The 17,459-nt window shown below is 49.8% G+C and overlaps 1 protein-coding gene across 1 annotated transcript in view; it reads left to right on the top strand.

Moving 5' to 3' along the window:
- Positions 1–15,634, top strand: part of LOC141998050 (uncharacterized) — a 35,532-nt gene extending 19,898 nt beyond the window's left edge. The window contains 7 exon segments of the mRNA XM_074970688.1: positions 2,921–3,071; positions 3,074–3,261; positions 3,263–3,312; positions 7,104–7,191; positions 7,564–7,690; positions 9,760–9,873; positions 10,180–15,634. Coding sequence (XP_074826789.1) covers positions 2,921–3,071; positions 3,074–3,261; positions 3,263–3,312; positions 7,104–7,191; positions 7,564–7,690; positions 9,760–9,873; positions 10,180–12,062 — 2,601 coding nt within the window. The 3' untranslated portion in view covers positions 12,063–15,634.
- The last annotated feature ends 1,825 nt before the right edge of the window (positions 15,635–17,459 follow it).

The raw sequence follows: 17,459 nt of genomic DNA, 5'->3' as shown, positions 1-17,459 counted from the left end.
CTGACCAATCAGGGCTGTTTCTGAGCCACAGTGTGTCTGCTCTGCAAAACCCCCGGACATTGGCTGTTACGGGGAAATCGCTTGGACAGAGAGAGCAGGCTAAATAAAGAGGCTCTGTCTGGTAAATCCCAGACATACAATAATCCTATTTTTTACTGAAATATGTCATAGTTCTGGGGAACACCCACAGACTAGCTCCTCAGAGACGACAAAGGACTGACCGTCGGTGTTAGAAAACTATTATCTGGCCATCCACCAAGAGGAAGAAAGGGGTAAACAAAGACACGTACAATTTATCTGTAGGGCCATAGGCGCCGACTCCGTGGGTGCTCTGGGGCTGGAGCACCCACGGGGAAAAACTGGTGGGTGCTCTGCACCCACTGGCAGCCAAGCTCCCCTCACCCCACCTCGCCTCCGCCTCCTCCCCTGAGCGCGCCGCGTCCCCACTTCTCCTCCCAGCGCTTGCCGCTGCAAAACAGCTGTTTCATGGCGTAACAAGCTCCGGGAGGGAGGGGAGAGGAGGCAGGGCCGGGATGGGGATTTGGGGAAGGGGTTGGAATGGGGGAGGGGGTGGGGCAGGGGCAGAGTGGGGTCGAGCACCTACCAGCGCCAGCAGAAGTTGGCGCCTATGTGTAGGATGCTTTAGAGCTCACATATGCCATGGAGTTGCCTGACTCCCTGACCCAGCAAAGACCTTTTCAGTATAAAGGGTCAGAGTATAAGAAGGGGAGGGAAGGCCTCTGGCCATCTCCCCTCCCCCATCTCTACTCAGGGCAGCAAGATCCCTTGAAAGACAATAGGAGCATCATTGAGCTGGGGGAGTGGTCCGAACTGGAAGGCTTTCCAATGAGCATGGACTGCTGAAAGCTTTTGGGCCAGAGAAATCCAGGGGCCTCTCCCCCTCCCCGCATCATTCCCCTCCCAGTTTGACACCAGACCATTGATAACTACTCTGAGTGCAGTCTTTAGTTGTGCACCCACTTTACAGTAATTTCCTCTCGACCAATGAATTCTTCCCTGCTGGTCAGAACTGAGTCTAACCCAGCTGTCCCATGGTTAGTTCCCCCACCATCGGAAAGCAGAAGTTGTCCCCGACGCACTCCCAGCACTTATTGCACATTGGGTGCTGTTAGGGTGGCCAGTCAAAAAGGGGACCTGACACTTGTCTGGTCAGATCTACTGACCGGACACCCAAAGTCTAGTTACTGCGGGCGGGGTGTCACCAGGTCATCACCCTCATCAGCCCCTATTCAGCCGGGCAGCTGCATCTCCCAGCCCTGACTCCACAGACAGTCCCTCCTACTCTGGGCAGGGAGGGAGGAAGAGGAATGGATGGGAGAGGAGCCTCAGGGGATGAGGCAGGACCTTGGGGAGACTAGGCAGGGTAGGGGTGGGACCTTCGGGAGAAGAAGCAGGGCAGGAGAGGTTCTGGCACCCTCCTGTAGTATCTGGTTTTAAAATATTACATGGTTGGCAACCCAAGTCGCTAGCTGAGAGGCTGTGAAAAATATTAACCAACATATAAATATAACTTTTAACAGCAGCAGAGTTACTAGCTAACAATAAATAAATTACAATTATTTTGATGTGTATCTGAGTAAGGGGAATGTTGGCCCCTCACTGAAGCTTAGTTGGGGGGGCTTTGGTTGGCCCTCTCCCAAAAGAAAGAGGAAGGGCCAGTGAGAAATAAATACCTTGAGATTAGTCCCCAGGGCCAATGGGGAGAGACTAACGCTCTTGGTCAGTCTCTTTAGCAGGACAGGCCGGCCAATGAGGGAGTCAGGAGCCCGTCCTCTGTGTGAACTGGAGCTGCTTGCCAGAGAAGGGCAGAGCTAAGGGGAGAGCAGCAGCCTGAGCTGTGCCAGGAGCAGAGCAGCACCAGCTAGAAGCAGAGAGGAGCAGCCCAGGGAGCTGAGCTGGAGGCAGAGGGAAGCTGGAGCCGTCCGGAGCCAGGTGCCGTGAGCAGATGGGGAGAGTGAGGGGGACCCCAGGCAGAGGGATCAACACAGAGAGATGCCCCCAGCCAAAGGGCCTTGAAGGCCAGACTGGAAGGGGGATCGTAACCCCAACAGGAGGGGCCTGACAGTGGGAAGAAGGGTCCTGCCACCTAGAGCCTGAAGGCACGTGTCCACTGTCAGAGCAAATGTTGGACCCACTGCATCCCTGCAGCACAGACAGGGCCTGAGGAGGATCCCTGGGACGTGGGAGGGACAGACTGTGAACTGCCCTGGCATTCCAGAGAAGCTGGTTGTGGTTCCCCTGTGCTCAGAGCCGGGTGACGTGTTTTCCTTTCGCTTTTCCCATTTTTTTCCCCTTAATTTTTTTATTACTTGCTGTTTAATAAATTGCATTTGTTCTGAACTCTATGCAATGCTGAGTGGAGACATCAGGGAAGTGTCCGGAGTGAAGAGAGCACCCTGGACTGGGGATACAACACCCTAGCCCAGGGGTTCTCAAACTGCAGGTCGGGACTCCTCAGGGGGTCTCGAGGTTATTACATGGGGGGTCGCAAGCTGTCAGCCTCCACCCCAAACTGCACTTTGCCTCCAGCATTTACAGTGGTGTTAAGTATATAAAAAGGTATTTTTAATGTATAAGGGGGGTTGCACTCAGAGGCTTGCTGTGTGAAAGGGGTCACCAGTCCAAAAGTCTGAGAACCCCTGCCCTAGCCTCTGTCCTGAGTGATGGCAATAAGATTAGGGATGGAGCCACCTCAGAAACCCTGGGTCCAGCATCATCAGGATTACGGGGACTAGAGTGGAAGGGGAGCCCTGGAGGTCAGACAGGCTCTGAATGAAGGGAGTGGGAGCGAGGACTCAGATCCTTTTGCTATTTAATTCCACTGGGGTGGTGTATAAGCCAGGAAAGTGCAGGGAGGCTGCAAGCGAGACTGAATGCTGACTGAGACGTTTCTATGCAGGATGCCCCCTTAATGCTGGGAAAAGCTGCCGGAGTCCAGGAGTGGTGGGGTTCACAGGGGGCAAGGGGACTTCAGCCTGGAGCGTTTATCGCTAGGACCCAGGAGCGGCTGGGGGACGGCTCTGGGGGAAGCGATCGCGGGGCTCAGGCCCGGCCCAGGAAGTGACTCGCAGCCGCTGCGGGGACTCCGGCTCCCAGGCTCCCGACGAGATCCCCGAGCCCCGGCGGCTGGTGCTGGGAGCCCGGAGCCCGGGCTGCGGCCGGGAGAGGGGAACCTCCAGCCAGGCCCTTCCAGCTACTCCCCGGGAGCCTCTCCCAGGGCAGAGCCCCCAGCCCGGCCAGGGCCCCTTCCCGGCCCGGCCCTGCCCCGGGGGGGCCCCGCTCGGAGGGAAGGTAAGAGAGACCCGCCCCCCCGGCCCCGTCACCCCCGGGCTGCAGGGGGCGGGTTTGGCCCCAGGCTGCTCCCCGCGGAGCTGGCTGCGATTCCCTGCCCCGGGCCCGGGAAAGCTGCCGCCAGCTCCCGGTGTGTGCGGGGCGGGGGGGGGCAGAGGGGGGTGAGAGCCGGGGCACAGGCCGTGCGGAGCGGGAAACCCAGGAATAGGGTGGGGCAGAGGGGATAAAAATTCCCCCAGATGGGCTGAGCCAGCTGCAGTGGTTGCAAAAAAAAAAAAAAAAAAAAGTGGGGGAGGGGCGTTTTCCTGCCCCGCTTCCCTAGGATTTTAGCTCCCATTTCCCAGGGCCGTGTCCTTAAAGGCCCAGTGCATCGCAGAGCCTGGACAGGGCCGCTCTCCCCCCAGTATAAGATGTTACTGAGCTGCTAAAAGAGACTTGATCCAGTGAAATATTTACAGACACCCCCCCAGATCTCACTGTCACACCTGCTTCGAGTGTTTAAAAAAATCCGGGTCTCAGTTCCTGTGTCTGCGTAAAGCTCCTAGCCACTGTCCCTGTTCCCCTGAGTTTCAGTCCTTTGGAATCCAGTCTGGGCAGTTTCACTCCTTTACATTAGTTCCTTCTGAAAATATTCTTTTTATTACTCTGAGCTCTTCATCCTAAACTTCATTAGCCTTGTGCGGAGGGACGTCATTGTGCCACGGAATACATCTTTTTAATGGCAAATAATCATGGGAAATATTAATAGTTGCGAGGAGCTTCAGCAATCACATCTCACGGTAACACCGTAACAGTTCCTGTTTCTATTGCAATATTGTAATTTGAGGGCAGTGCTGACTGATTTCATAGGCTGGTCTCAAAACTCATCACATGAGTGAAGTGAGCTTAATATGTGTTTGTTACACCTGCCAGACTTTGTGAGCATGGCAGTCACAGACACACTGATATGACCATCCCCATGTACGACAGGGGTAACAGACAATGCTGTAAGAAGAACGAGGAGTACTTGTGGCACCTTAGAGACTAACACATTTATTTGGGCATAAGCTTTCGTGGGCTAAACCCACTTCATCAGATGCATGCAGTGGAAAGTACAGTAGGTATATATATACACACACACACACACACACACACACACAGAGAACATGATAAAATGGGGGTTGCTATACCAGCTCTAACAAGACTAATCAATTAAGGTGGGCTATCAGCAGGAGAAAAAAAAAAGTTTGTAATGATAATCAGGATGGCCCTTTTCAAACACTTGACAAGAAGGTGTGAGTAACAGTAGGGGGAAAAATTAGCATGGGGAAATAGTTTTTACGTTCGTGTAATGACCCATCCACTCCCAGTCTTTATTCAAGCCTAATTTAATGGTGTCCAGTTTGCAAATTAATTCCAGTTCTGCAGTTTCTCATTGGAGTCTGTTTCTGAAGTTTTTTTTGTGGAAGAATTGCAACTTTTAGGTCTGAAATTGAGTTACCACGGAGGTTGAAGTGTTCTCCAACTGTTTTTTGAATGTTATAATTCTTGATGTCTGATTTGTGTCCATTTATTCTTTTGCGTAGAGACTGTCCAGTTTGGCCAATGTACATGGCAAAGGGGCATTGCTGGCACATGATGGCATATATCACATTGGTAGATGTGCAGGGGAACGAGCCTCTGATGATGTGGCTGATGTGTTCAGGTCCTATGATGGTATCCCTTGAATAGACGTGTGGACAGAGTTGGCAACAGGCTTTGTTGCAAGGATAGATTCCTGGGTTTGTGTTTTTGTTGTGTGGTGTGTGGTTGCTGGTGAGTATTTGCTTCAGGTTGGGGGGCTGTCTGTAAGCGAGGACTAGCCTGTCTCCCAAGATCTGGGAGAGTGAGGGATCGTCCTTCAGGATAGGTTGTAGATCCTTGATGATGCGTTGGAGAGGTTTTAGTTGGGGGCTGAAGGTGACGGCTAGTGGCGTTCTGTTACTTTCTTTGTTGGGCCTGTCCTGTAGTAGGTGACTTCTGGGTACTCTTCGGGCTCTGTCAATCTGTTTCTTCACTTCAGCAGGTGGGTATTGTAGTTTTAAGAATGGTTGATAGAGATCTTGTAGGTGTCTGTCTCTGTCTGAGGGGTTGGAGCAAATGCGGTTGTATCGTAGAGCTTGGCTGTAGACGATGGATCGTGTGGTGTGTCCTGGATGAAAGCTGGAGGCATGTAGGTAGGAATAGATGTCAATAGGTTTCCGGTATAGGGTGGTGTTTATGTGACCATCGCTTATTAGCACTGTAATGTCCAGGAAGTGGATCTCTTGTGTGGACTGGTCCAGGCTGAGGTTGATGGTGGGATGGAAATTGTTGAAATCATGGTGGAATTCCTCAAGGGCTTCTTTTCCACGGGTCCAGATGATGCAGATGTCATCAATATAGCACAAGTAGAGTAGGGGCGTTAGGGGACGAGAGCTGAGGAAGTGTTGTTCTAAGTCAGCCATAAAAATGTTGGCATCCTGTGGGGCCATGCGGGTACCCATCGCAGTGCCGCTGACTTGAAAGTATACATTGTCCCCAAATGTGAAATAGTTATGGGTAAGGACAAAGTCACAAAGTTCAGCCACCAGGTTTGCCGTGACATTGTCGGGGATACTGTTCCTGACGGCTTGTAGTCCATCTTTGTGTGGAATGTTGGTGTAGAGGGCTTCTACATCCATAGTGGCCAGGATGGTGTTTTCTGGAAGATCACCAATACGTTGTAGTTTCCTCAGGAAGTCGGTGGTGTCTCAAAGATAGCTGGGAGTGCTGGTAGCGTAGGGCCTGAGGAGAGAGTCCACATAGCCAGACAATCCTGCTGTCAGGGTGTCAATGCCTGAGATGATGGGGCGTCCAGGAATTCCAGGTTTATGGATCTTGGGTAGCAGATAGAATACCCCAGGTCGGAGTTTTAGGGGTGTGTCTGTGCAGACTTGTTCCTGTGCTTTTACAGAGAGTTTCTTGGGCAGATGGTGTAGTTTCTTTTGGTAACCCTCCTGCTGATAATAGCCCGCCTTAATTGATTAGTCTCATTAGAGTTGGTATGGCAACCCCCATTTTTTCATGTTCTCTGTATTCCTACTGTATTTTCCACTGTATGCATCTGATGAAGTGGGTTTAGCCCATGAAAGCTTATGCCCAAATAAATGTATTAGCCTCTAACGTGCCACACGTACTCCTCGTTCTTTTTGCTGATAAAGACTAACACAGCTACCTCTCTGAAACCTGAGACACTGCTGTGTGTCTAAGTTACATATCCCTGGCAGTGCCTAATTACAAGGCAAATATCCACAGGCAACCCCCTCCCTTCCTGCGCACACACACACTGCTCCAAGCTTACATTGGATTTATTAAAAAAAGAGAAACTCATGATCTTTGGGGCTCTGATTCCTGAGTATTAAGGGGTTGCCCTGGGTCTTGCTCTGATTTCCATGCAGGATTCAGATCTTAGCCACACCGGTGTCACTCCTGGCTCTGGCACGGTGGGGAGTGTGGATGGGCCGGTGGGATCAGCCTCTGCCTTCCTGTCACTGGGGGCTGCCGGGGAGTCCAGGGCAGCTCATTCTTCAGGTGTTGCCACCAGAGGGCTCGAACTATTGCTAAGGGGGAGTTGTTTACACTGCAATGGGGGGAAATCCCCCAAAGTGGCCCCTTTGATTCTGCTCTTTTTCTAGTATTTGGCTCAGAGATGCTGTTACTGGGAGGGTCTGAAGAGCCTGGGGGGAATCGGGGTGTGACATGGACTCCAGCCCCTTCTGTAACCTCCCCCATTGCCCCTCTCGCCCCGACAGGCTGAGAAATCACATCCACATTTCGCTCCAGGTTGGCCCATCTTCCAGGAGACAGGGAAGGGACATGGCTGTGATGGAGCCAGCTCAGGTAGGGGATTTTCAGGGAGCTGCTGGGCGGGGGTGTGAGAAACCTGCTGATTTTCTGAGTAGTCCCATTGGCTGCTGTGAGATACAAAGGGAATCTGTTGGGATTCCTGTCCCTGTCCCCGGCTCAGAGCTCTGCTTCCCGTCTCAGCCTGTGGATGGCAGGCGTGTGGGAAATGAGAAGACCCTGCCCTGCTCCGTGTGCTGGGGGGACCTTCTCCCCAACCCCTGAAGCCTCCTGGCTGCTCTGACGGGTAGGGGTCTGATTTTGCTACTCTGGCCCTCCCAGAGCTTCGAGTTTTTTTCCCCTTTCCCATGACTAGTGGGATTGTATCTGGGGCAGCAGGTGCTGAGTGCGGGACTCTTGTTGTTTCAGATGCCGGTGACCTTCGAGGAGGTGGCTGTGTATTTCACCCAGGGGCAGGGGGCTCTGCTGGACCCCGCTCAGAGAGCCCTCTACAGGGACGTCATGCAGGAGAACTATGAGACAGTGACCTCGCTGGGTAAGGGATTCCCCTCCCCTCGGTTATTAGAAGCCGTGGGTCTGAGTGTTGGACTCTGGTCAGGTTCTTCCCTGGTCAGTTAGATCAGAGGCAAACGGGTTCCATAATGCACAGCTGCCGTGAGGGAGACTTGCATCTCCATACCCTTTCCAATGAGATACAGGTGTCAAAACCTAATGGACATGCGAGCTCATCCCCATCCCTCCAGGTTTCAAAGGGACAGAATTCATTCATTGTCCTGTCTGTATTGATTCCCAGTCAGACACAGAATCCCTGTTCACCTCCCTTCTTGGAAATAGCTCCAGCCATGGGGAGGGCTCTGCAGGTTTAGAAAAAGGCAGAGATTTAACGCCAGAGCTGGGTGTGCGTCAGCCAGTCCCCCACAGAGCACAGATCCTGGGAACTCCTAATGAGGGTGTAAAAATTCCTGTCGCCTCCCCAGACACCTGCCTCCCCCAGGGCGGCTCAGTGACGATGTTCCTGTCCTCTTAGGTTCCATATTCCCACCCGCACAGCGCGGGGACAGATTAAATTCACACAGCGCCCTTTGTGACAGACACTCCCCTAATGCTCCATGAACCCTGTGCGAAGGGTTCGGTCACAGAGACCCTCTTGGGACTGTTAGTTCCAGCAGACATCTTGGGTGATAAGCAGGGGTCTCCTCACCACAACCGAAAGCTTCCTTGTATAGATTTGGCAAAAGGTGGGAGTCCTTTGTTCCAGCTTGACTCTCTTCCCATTCTTTATGGAAAAAGTCCACGGTTTAAAAGGTGACATGGTCACTGTGACAGGGTTGGGACTCACCACCTCAGCACCTCCTGCTGTTCACTCTGGGAATTAGCTCAGTTCATGCGGAGTGCCCTCTGCCGGTGGTGTCCCGTCCGTCTCTCTCCCAAGATTGGTGTTTCAACCTGCTTTCCTCCCAGCTTGCCGGGTCCTCTTCAAGACACTGCCCTCTGGCAGTGCCCACTGCTCCACTCTTACCCCCTTTCAGGGGTTTGATGTTATCAGCAGTCCTTCTCTTCGCCCCAGCCACAATGGCCAACTTCACTCCAAAGTCTAACTTCGTTTGGCAGGGGTCTGGTGCAGTCCGTGATGGCCACTCCAAACGGCCAGGTGGAAGTGCAAGGGGGGGGACCCAGGTGCACCCTCTACTCTGGGTCCCGACCCAGGGACCCTTTGGCAGCAGCCTTCCTGCCTGCCCTCCTTCTCTCCCTTTGCCCATCTCTCTCCCTGGGCTGTTTCCCCTTTGGCCCCTTTGCACCAGCTAGGCCCTTTTTCTCAGGGCCCGGCAGGTACCGGGCAGCAGTTCCCCCTGCCCCTGCCCCTGCCCCTGCCCCTGCCCCTGCCCCTGCCCCTGCCCCTGCCCCTGCCCCTGCCCCTGCCCCTGCCCCTGCCCCTGCCCCTGCCCCTGCCCCTGCCCCTGCCCCTGCCCCTAGTCTCCTCATGCAGGAGATAGACCTTCACCTTCTGAAGACCTGAGAGAGATTGCCTGCTCCTATCCTGAGCAGCCTTTAAAAAGGCCTAGCCTAGCCCTGATTGGCTGGCTGTAATACTGGCCCTGATTGGCTCTCTAACAGGCCCTCCGTGATTGGCTGCCGCCTTGCGCAGCCACTCTGGCCTGTTGTAGCTCAATCTGGCGTGGTGGTGGGGCACCACCCCACCACAGTCACATGCCCCTGTAAGACACTAGTCTCCATTTTTCATGGGCTGATCCTCACCTACACAGGAAGATTTAAAGGTAAACAAAACCATTCTCAGCCCATTGTTCTGGATAAATGGAGCAAACAAGATCCTAAAGTATCATTAATGACCCTCACTTAGAATAATCACAATAGGACCTTAGATTTGTACTTCATATTCCTAACTTTAAATATAAGAGTAATACATACGTACAAATAGGAAAACTATATTCGGTAGATTACAGCTTTTCCAATGATACCTTACATTGGACCTTTTGCATAAAGCATGTTCCAGTTATCTCATATTCATATTGATAAGCATATTTTCAGAAAGCATATGGAACACCCCGTAACACCCTGATCTGGTCTGATTTAACCCTTGCGCAGGATTTCCCATTCCCAAACCTGAGCTGATTGCCCAGCTGGAACGAGGGGAAGAGCCGTGGGTGCCCGATCTCCAGGCCTGCAAGAAAAGAGAGATCCCAAGAGGCGCCCACACAGGTGAGGACTGACACAGAAATCATCCGGGGAATGAAGGAAAAAGTTGAGAATCCCGAAAATATGGTGTAAATAAGGGCCCTCAGTTCTTCCTCTTCTCACCCAGGGCAGGGTTGTAGTCAGCAGATATCGCTCATGCCATTCCACCCAGCCTCTTAGCTGCAGGAGTTTCCTTCCCTGTGAGTGTTTGGGTGAGAAGTTGAGGCAGAATCCAATTGCTCAGTCTTTGTGTTGGGTTTTTCCTTGGTGCTATTCCTCTTTCTCCCCAGCACAATGACTCCTGTCTGGATTGTCTCTGTCTCCCATCAGGTGCTGAGCGAGTGAGTGAGAATGAAGAGGAGAATCATGGTGCAGAAGTTCCTGGTAAAATGGAACCAAAGGAGACCTTTCTGGGAAGTGCTGCATGGAATTTTTCCCAGTGCTTGGAACAGGCAGATGCCTGGGGAAATTGTCACAGGTCAGAGAGGCTGCTGGAAAACCACTCAGGGAAGAAAGTGGATGAATCTATTAACTGTGGAAGAGGTAACGAGGATCCCAGAGCGCAGCAGACAAATCCCAAGGAAGAGACACCCTGGCACTGCCTGCAGTGTGGGAAAAGATTCATTCTGAGCTCACAGCTTGTAACACATCAGACAATCCATACTGCAGAGAAACCCTCTCAATGCTTGGACCATGTGGAAAGCTTCAATAACCCCTTAGACCTTAATAACCATGGGAGACGCAATAACCATGGGAGACGCCACACAGAAGAGAAACCCTCTCAATGTCTCGAGTGCAGGAAATGGTTTTTTTGGAAGTCAGAACTAATTACACATCACACAAGCCAAACAGGAGATAGAACTCATAAGTGCGTGGACTGTGGGAAAAGTTTCAGACGGAGGTCAGCCCTTTTTAAACACCAGGCATTGCACACAGGAGAGAGACCCCATAAGTGTTTAGTCTGTGGGAAAAGTTTCATATGGAGGTCAGACCTTGTTAGACACCAGGCATTGCACACAGGAGAGAGACCCCATAAGTGTTTAGTCTGTGGGAAAAGTTTCATACGGAAGTCAGACCTTAGTAAACATCAGAGAATCCACACAGGAGAGAGACCTCACAAATGTATGGACTGTGGGAAAAGTTTCATACAGAGATCAGACCTTGATAAACATCAGAGAATCCACACAGGTGAGAGACCTCACAAGTGTATGGACTGTGGAAAAAGTTTCATACAGAGGTCAGCCCTTGTTAAACATCAGAGAATTCACACGGGAGGGAGACCCCATAAGTGCTTGGATTGTGGGAAAACATTCAGAATCACATCAGCCCTTGTTTTACATCAGAGAATCCACACAGGAGAAAGCCCCCATAAGTGCTTGGACTGTGGAAAAAGTTTCATATGGAGGTCAGACCTTGTTAAACATCAGAGAATCCACACTGGAGAGAGACCTCACAAATGCATGGACTGTGGAAAAAGTTTTACACAGAGGTCAGACCTTGCTAAACATCAGCGAATCCACACAGGAGAGAGACCTCACACGTGTATGGACTGTGGAAAAAGTTTCATACAGAGGTCAGGCCTTGTAAAACATCAGAAAATCCACACAGGAGAGAGACCCCATAAGTGTTTGGACTGTGGAGAAAGTTTCAGAATCACATCATCCCTTGTTTTACATCAGAGAATCCACACAGGAGAAAGCCCCCATAACTGCTTAGACTGTGGAAAAAGTTTCAGACGGAGGTCAGAGCTTGTTAAACATCAGGTAATCCACACAGGAGAGAGACCCTACAAGTGCTTAGACTGTGGGAAAAATTTCATACGGAGGTCAGACCTTATTAAACATCAGGCAATCCACACAGGAGAGAGACCCTACAAGTGCTTAGACTGTGGGAAAAATTTCATACGGAGGTCAGACCTAATTAAACATCAGGCAATCCACACAGGAGAGAAGCCTCACAAGTGTTTGGAATGTGGAAAATGTTTCACACACAGATCACATCTTCTAGCACATCATAGGATCCACACAGGAGAGAGACCCCATAAGTGCTTGGACTGTGGGAAAAGTTTCACAAACAAATCAGCCCTTGTTTCACATCAGAGAATCCACACTGGAGAGAGACCCCATAAGTGCTTGGTCTGTGGGAAAAGTTACACACAGAGATCACACCTCACTAAACATGAGAGAATCCACACAGGATCTAAACTTCTGTAACACATGGCCAGAAAGGGTTAAGCTACTTGCAGGCTAATTGACCCAGATTCAACCGTTAGACACATGTTAGAAATGTGTGTAAATAGTAATTAGAGCCATCCACATTAGATAAGGTAGAGCTTTGAAATGTAAACTTTTATGGTTAAAGAACTGGAAGAAGATAGTAATTGGACTAGTCTATGCTTACTTACATTTTGTTAGAAGGTTAACAGTGTAACCAAAGGGCTCCTGTCTAGGGCTGTATTTTGTTCAATCTGAGATGGACAGGAAATATTAACAAATAGAGAACACTTGGGTGTAATAATGTCATTGTCTACATGTCTCTGTAAAGTTTGTGGAAAACTGTCTGTTAACTGCTTTATGGATATTTACCTTATTTTAATCCATGTAATTAATTACCTTATGTTTAGGAAATAGAAGGTTAATTGAAAAGCCTATTGTTCACCTGATGAAGGGATTCTGAAACAGTCTCTCTTAATTCTAATGCACCATCTCTACAGCGAAACTGACCTAAGGACGCTATTCATCTCTGCATGATCTTTACCCAGGCACTCTGTCTTTTCTTGTTGTCAGAAATCTTAGTTTAGTTACATGCTGACAGCCAGTTCCTGTTATTTCGGTCAGAACTGAAGAAATCATTAAGTTGCTGGGTGATGTGTCTGATCCTTCGGGATAACTTAGGCTTGAATAGAGACTGGGAGTGGTTAAGTCATTATGCAAGGTAACCTAATTCCCCTTGCCCCCCCCCCCCCGCGTTCCTCAGACGTTCTTGTTAAATCCTGGATTTGTGCTGGAAATGGCCCACCTTGATTATCATACACGTTGTAAGGAGAGTGATCACTTTAGATAAGCTATTACCAGCAGGAGAGTGGGGTGGGGGGAGAAAACCTTTTGAAGTGATAAACATCCATTTTTTCATGGTCTGTGTGTATAAAACATCCTCACTGCATTTTCCACTTTATGCATCCGACGAAGAGAGCTGCAGCTCACGAAAGCTTATGCTCAAATAAATTGGTTAGTCTCTAAGGTGCCACAAGTCCTCTTTTTCTGATTGGTAGAACATTTTATATGATGAAGAAGATTTTCAGTCTTCCCCATCACGTTTAGCTGGGCTGTCTGGGAGCGAGCCCAAGGTGGGGTTGCTTTAAGGGACCTGTGCTTTGGCCTCTGTGTAGCCAGTAAGGTATTGTAGAAGCTGCTTTGTTGGTGGCTTGGTGAATCTAAGTATTGGAATAGCCACCAGTTTTGAGGATTGTCAGCCCATTCTTTGCAGTTTGCCCTAATTGAGTAATCTTTGTGTGTCCTCCCCGCAGGACCCTGGTCACAACTTCAGAAATGCCTTGCCTGTGGGTAAAGTTTCATTCAGCTACCGCACCTCATTAAACATCAGAGAATCCACAAAGGTGTGAGAGACCCTCGGAGTAGGGGAGCTGGGTAGTGGGGCTATCGAGTGTTTGGGGATGATGGGATAAGAGGCGAGGGAGAGCACCGGGGTAGAGAGGTGCTGCCTTTCCTCACTCTCCTCCTCTGCCCCTTCTCCCTGCCCCCTCAGTGTTCAGACAGCACCACTGAGAGGGGCTTGTTCAGAGCTGGAAGGCCGTATATCTACTTGTGGGATTGGGGGGGTTTAAATGACGACAGACACAGATAAGGGGGACCTGATGAAAGAAATTTGAGACCCACTGGTCTACGCTATTTTGGTCCCCACTGTTACAAAATGATGATAAATCTTGTACAAAGTACAAGCCCTGTGAGGTGTCCTATGGAAAGTGATGGTCTCCTGCATATTTTTGTCCTGTTAAATCGTGTGCATCAACATTCTGTTTGGAGGTGTGAGATTTTGTTATGGGTTTGTTACTGAACCATGCTGGAAATCTGGAAAATGCCCACAGACTAGTCCTCAGAGCCAGGTGCTAAGTGGCCATTAATTGCTTAGCCGGCCATTCAGCAGCAGGAGTGGGGGGGTTGGGAACTAGAAATCTATAATTCACTTGAAGGAGGGTTGGAAGCTCACATATGCCACAGCACAGACTGATGGTCACTATGAGAGTTTGCTCTATGTTTGCAAAGCTGGAAAACATCCATAGACTAGCTGCCCAGAGGGAATGGTACTGACACACCAGCTAGGTGCTAAGTGGCCATTTATTGCTTAGCCGGCCATTCACCAGCTGTGGAGCTGTGAACAAGAGAACTGTGAACTGTCTGCAACAGCGGGTGGGGTGAGAAAAGCTGTTTCCTTCCAATCTTTAGCGTGGTAAAGTTTGGGATTTAAAATGTGTGTTTACCTTTTATTTTTTGTTGTAACCAATTCAGACCTTTTACGCCTTTCTCACTTGTGATCCCTTAAAACCTACCTGGCTCTAGTTAATAGACTTGTTTTTATCCTAACCGGTGTGTTTTCATTTAAGTGTTCAGGGGGATTTCACTTGAGATAACAGGGTGTTTCCTAATCACCATCCTTTGTTGGGATGAGGAACTAATGAGCTTGTACCCCACAATTGATACCAGTCAGCCCTGTGTTCTTTGGGAACCAGGGCCCAGTAGCCAGCCTGCCTGACTCATGAAAGGACACCCCCCACCACCACCAGCCTCTGCTTCAACCAAAACGAGTCAGAGAAAAGACTTGCAGAGGGCAGTGAAGGGTGGGGGGATACACACCTAGACCCCTCCTGACAAGATTAAGGCAACTCCCCTAGCCTCATCTGCATGAAAGATGGGACAGGGAGGCATCTCCATTAGCATACAGAATGGAGACCAGAGATTCCAACGCAAGAACCGCACTGAATTCTGGGACCAGAAAAGCAAGGAAGCACTGCATCATGGGGGATCTCTGCTCCATATGTTAATGATCCTACATCTGCACACACCCAGCTCAGCAGTTATTGGACCAATTCTAGTAATAAATCCTTCATTGATATCCAAAATACTGAAGCAGCCTAATTGCATTGTGAGCTCTCTGGAAGGAACACCACCCATAGCCAAGAGTGATCAGCTCCTATTGTCTAGCCTAAAGAAAATGCTTGAGTCATCGGTTTGCCCATAAACAAATCTAGTGTTTTCCCTTGAACCATTGTATTTTTCCTACAAAAACCCCATCTCACGCTCCAGTAAGTGTTCTGATGCATGGATCCAATCTCTGCAACAGTTCCACTGGGACTCCATCTTCTCCTGACTGATCGTGCTGGGGGCTCTGCCTGTCTCCAGAACTCAGGACCCTGAGCTACCACCATCACCTGGGAACCCCGACCAGTTCAAGTTTCATGGAAATGGTGAGATTCTCTCTCTCTGTTTTCTTTTCTACCTCAGCCAGGTATAGTTTTCTGTATATAACTTTTGTAGCCTTTAATAATGTAACTGTCTTGTTTGTTTAGGCTCTCTTTGTGTAGTTATCACTATTATTCAATAAATAACTTTTATGGTTAAGCTGGTTGCTTCTCTCTCTTTCTCTCTCTCTCTCTCTGAACTTTACTCTTTTTGTGTTTTTAGCTTCCCCATTTACCCTGCAGCAACTCTCCTCTTACCTAAGCTAGGTTTCAGAGTAGCAGCCGTGTTAGTCTGTATTTGCAAAAAGAAAAGGAGGACTTGTGGCACCTTAGAGACTAACCAATTTATTTGAGCATAAGCTTTCGTGAGCTACAGCTCACTTCATCGGATGCATTCATGGGTTACTACCTGTACAATAGTGATGTGAAAGTGGGGATAGGGACGTGCTGAACCTGTGACATACGAGGGTGGCAGCTTGGAAGTGCTACTTGATCTGGTCCACTCAGACTTGCTCTGTTACTGTGTGTGTGTTCATCCGGTTCTGGGGCTGGAGGAGCCCAGCCCTTGGGAACCTAGGCCCTGCAGGATAGTTCCATTGGGAGGGGACTTGCAGAAGGGAATCATAGAATACCAGGGTTGGAAGGGACCTCAGGAGGTCATCTAGTCCAGCCCCCTGCTCAAAGCAGGACCAATCCCCAATTTTTGCCCCAGATCCCAAATGGCCCCCTCAAGGATTGAACTCACAACCCTGGGTTTAGCAGGCCAATGCTCAAACCACTGAGCTATCCCTCCCCCCCCGCATGGAGGAGTAGAGCTCCATATAAAAACACAAGCAGTACATTGATAGAATTACAGAACCCCCCGCCCCAGAAAAGTAACGCTGATAAATGAGCATACCCCAAAGTAACGGGCACATCTGGTAACAGCGTACGGACTGGACAGTAGAAGACGCTCAGCCGGGGTGCAAGGCTGGGAGTAGAGAACTGGCTGGTGTTGCTATGGGCTTTAATTCATCACTGGCTGGCTAGTCGCACTCATTGCTGCATAGCCGGGAGTGACTTTGAATCTGCTGGCTGGCGGGTGTGAGCAGAGCGTGGAGGGGTCTGTTGTTCACACAGCGAAGCAGTGTAAAACATGTCCTGGGACGGAGAATTAAGCAGTTCAACAGTCTGCACTGTACCCTGGGGTATGTCTCACCCACCGTCTCCTGGGACCCAGCATGGCCACACTGATCTTTCGTCATTCAGTTCATCTTTCAGCATGAGAACAGGGCTAGTCGGAGAGAGGGAACCAGCCAACATCCTCAATTGCACTGGCTTTGGCTAAATGCTAAACACCCCCTGGGATAGGAGACTGGGGATCTGCAGTCACCCTTCCCCTAGGCCTCATTCTCCTTCCTCACCTTGCTTGTGTCTCTCCTTTTGCCTTCTGGCTCCTACAAGTCTGCCTTAGCCAGTCGAGAGAGCACCACGTTTTGCACCAGTGCAGGTGGCCTGTGCCTGGAGAGGCAGCTCAAAGCAAAGCCTTAAGCAGCCCAACACAGAGAGAAATTTTTCAAGTCTCAGAGGGGCTGATCAGCCGGCGGGCCGTGCCCGGGATTCTTCTGCAGGGAGGCTGCAATTGAGACTGAGCCCTGGTAGCAGAAGCTTGTACTCATGATGCATCCTTAATGCTGAGAAAAGCTGCCCACCTGTAACAGTGCCTTTGTGGGTCACAGCCGAGAATACCAAATTCAGGTCACACTGCTGAGAAACAGGATAAATACACCCCAAAATGCTGTTGGTTTTTCTCCCAAAAGATATACCAAAAGAAGTTTGACCGTTAAAATAAACTCACAGTTAGTTTTCCAAACATTTTTATAGCTCTACGCATTCTTTTAACTTTGCCAGTTTCCGTAGTGAGTGGGGAACGTAGCTTCTCAAAGTTAAAATGGATCAAAACATATCTGCGTTCAACAATAGTGCAAGAGAGACTTGTTGGACTTGCTACAATGATAATAGAGCATGAAATAGCTGGAAAACTGGACCTAAAAGAACTAGTGACTGAATTTTCAAAACTTAAAGCAAGAAAAGTCATGTTTTAAGAGCAGAGTGTTTTTTATTTGGAGTGTTTTGTAAATACAGGTTAAAGTTC

Source organism: Natator depressus, chromosome 14, assembly GCF_965152275.1.
Source record: "Natator depressus isolate rNatDep1 chromosome 14, rNatDep2.hap1, whole genome shotgun sequence".
Lineage (NCBI taxonomy): Eukaryota > Metazoa > Chordata > Testudines > Cheloniidae > Natator > Natator depressus.
The sequence above is the reverse complement of the archived record's forward strand: the minus strand, read 5'-3'. Positions and strand labels throughout refer to the sequence as shown.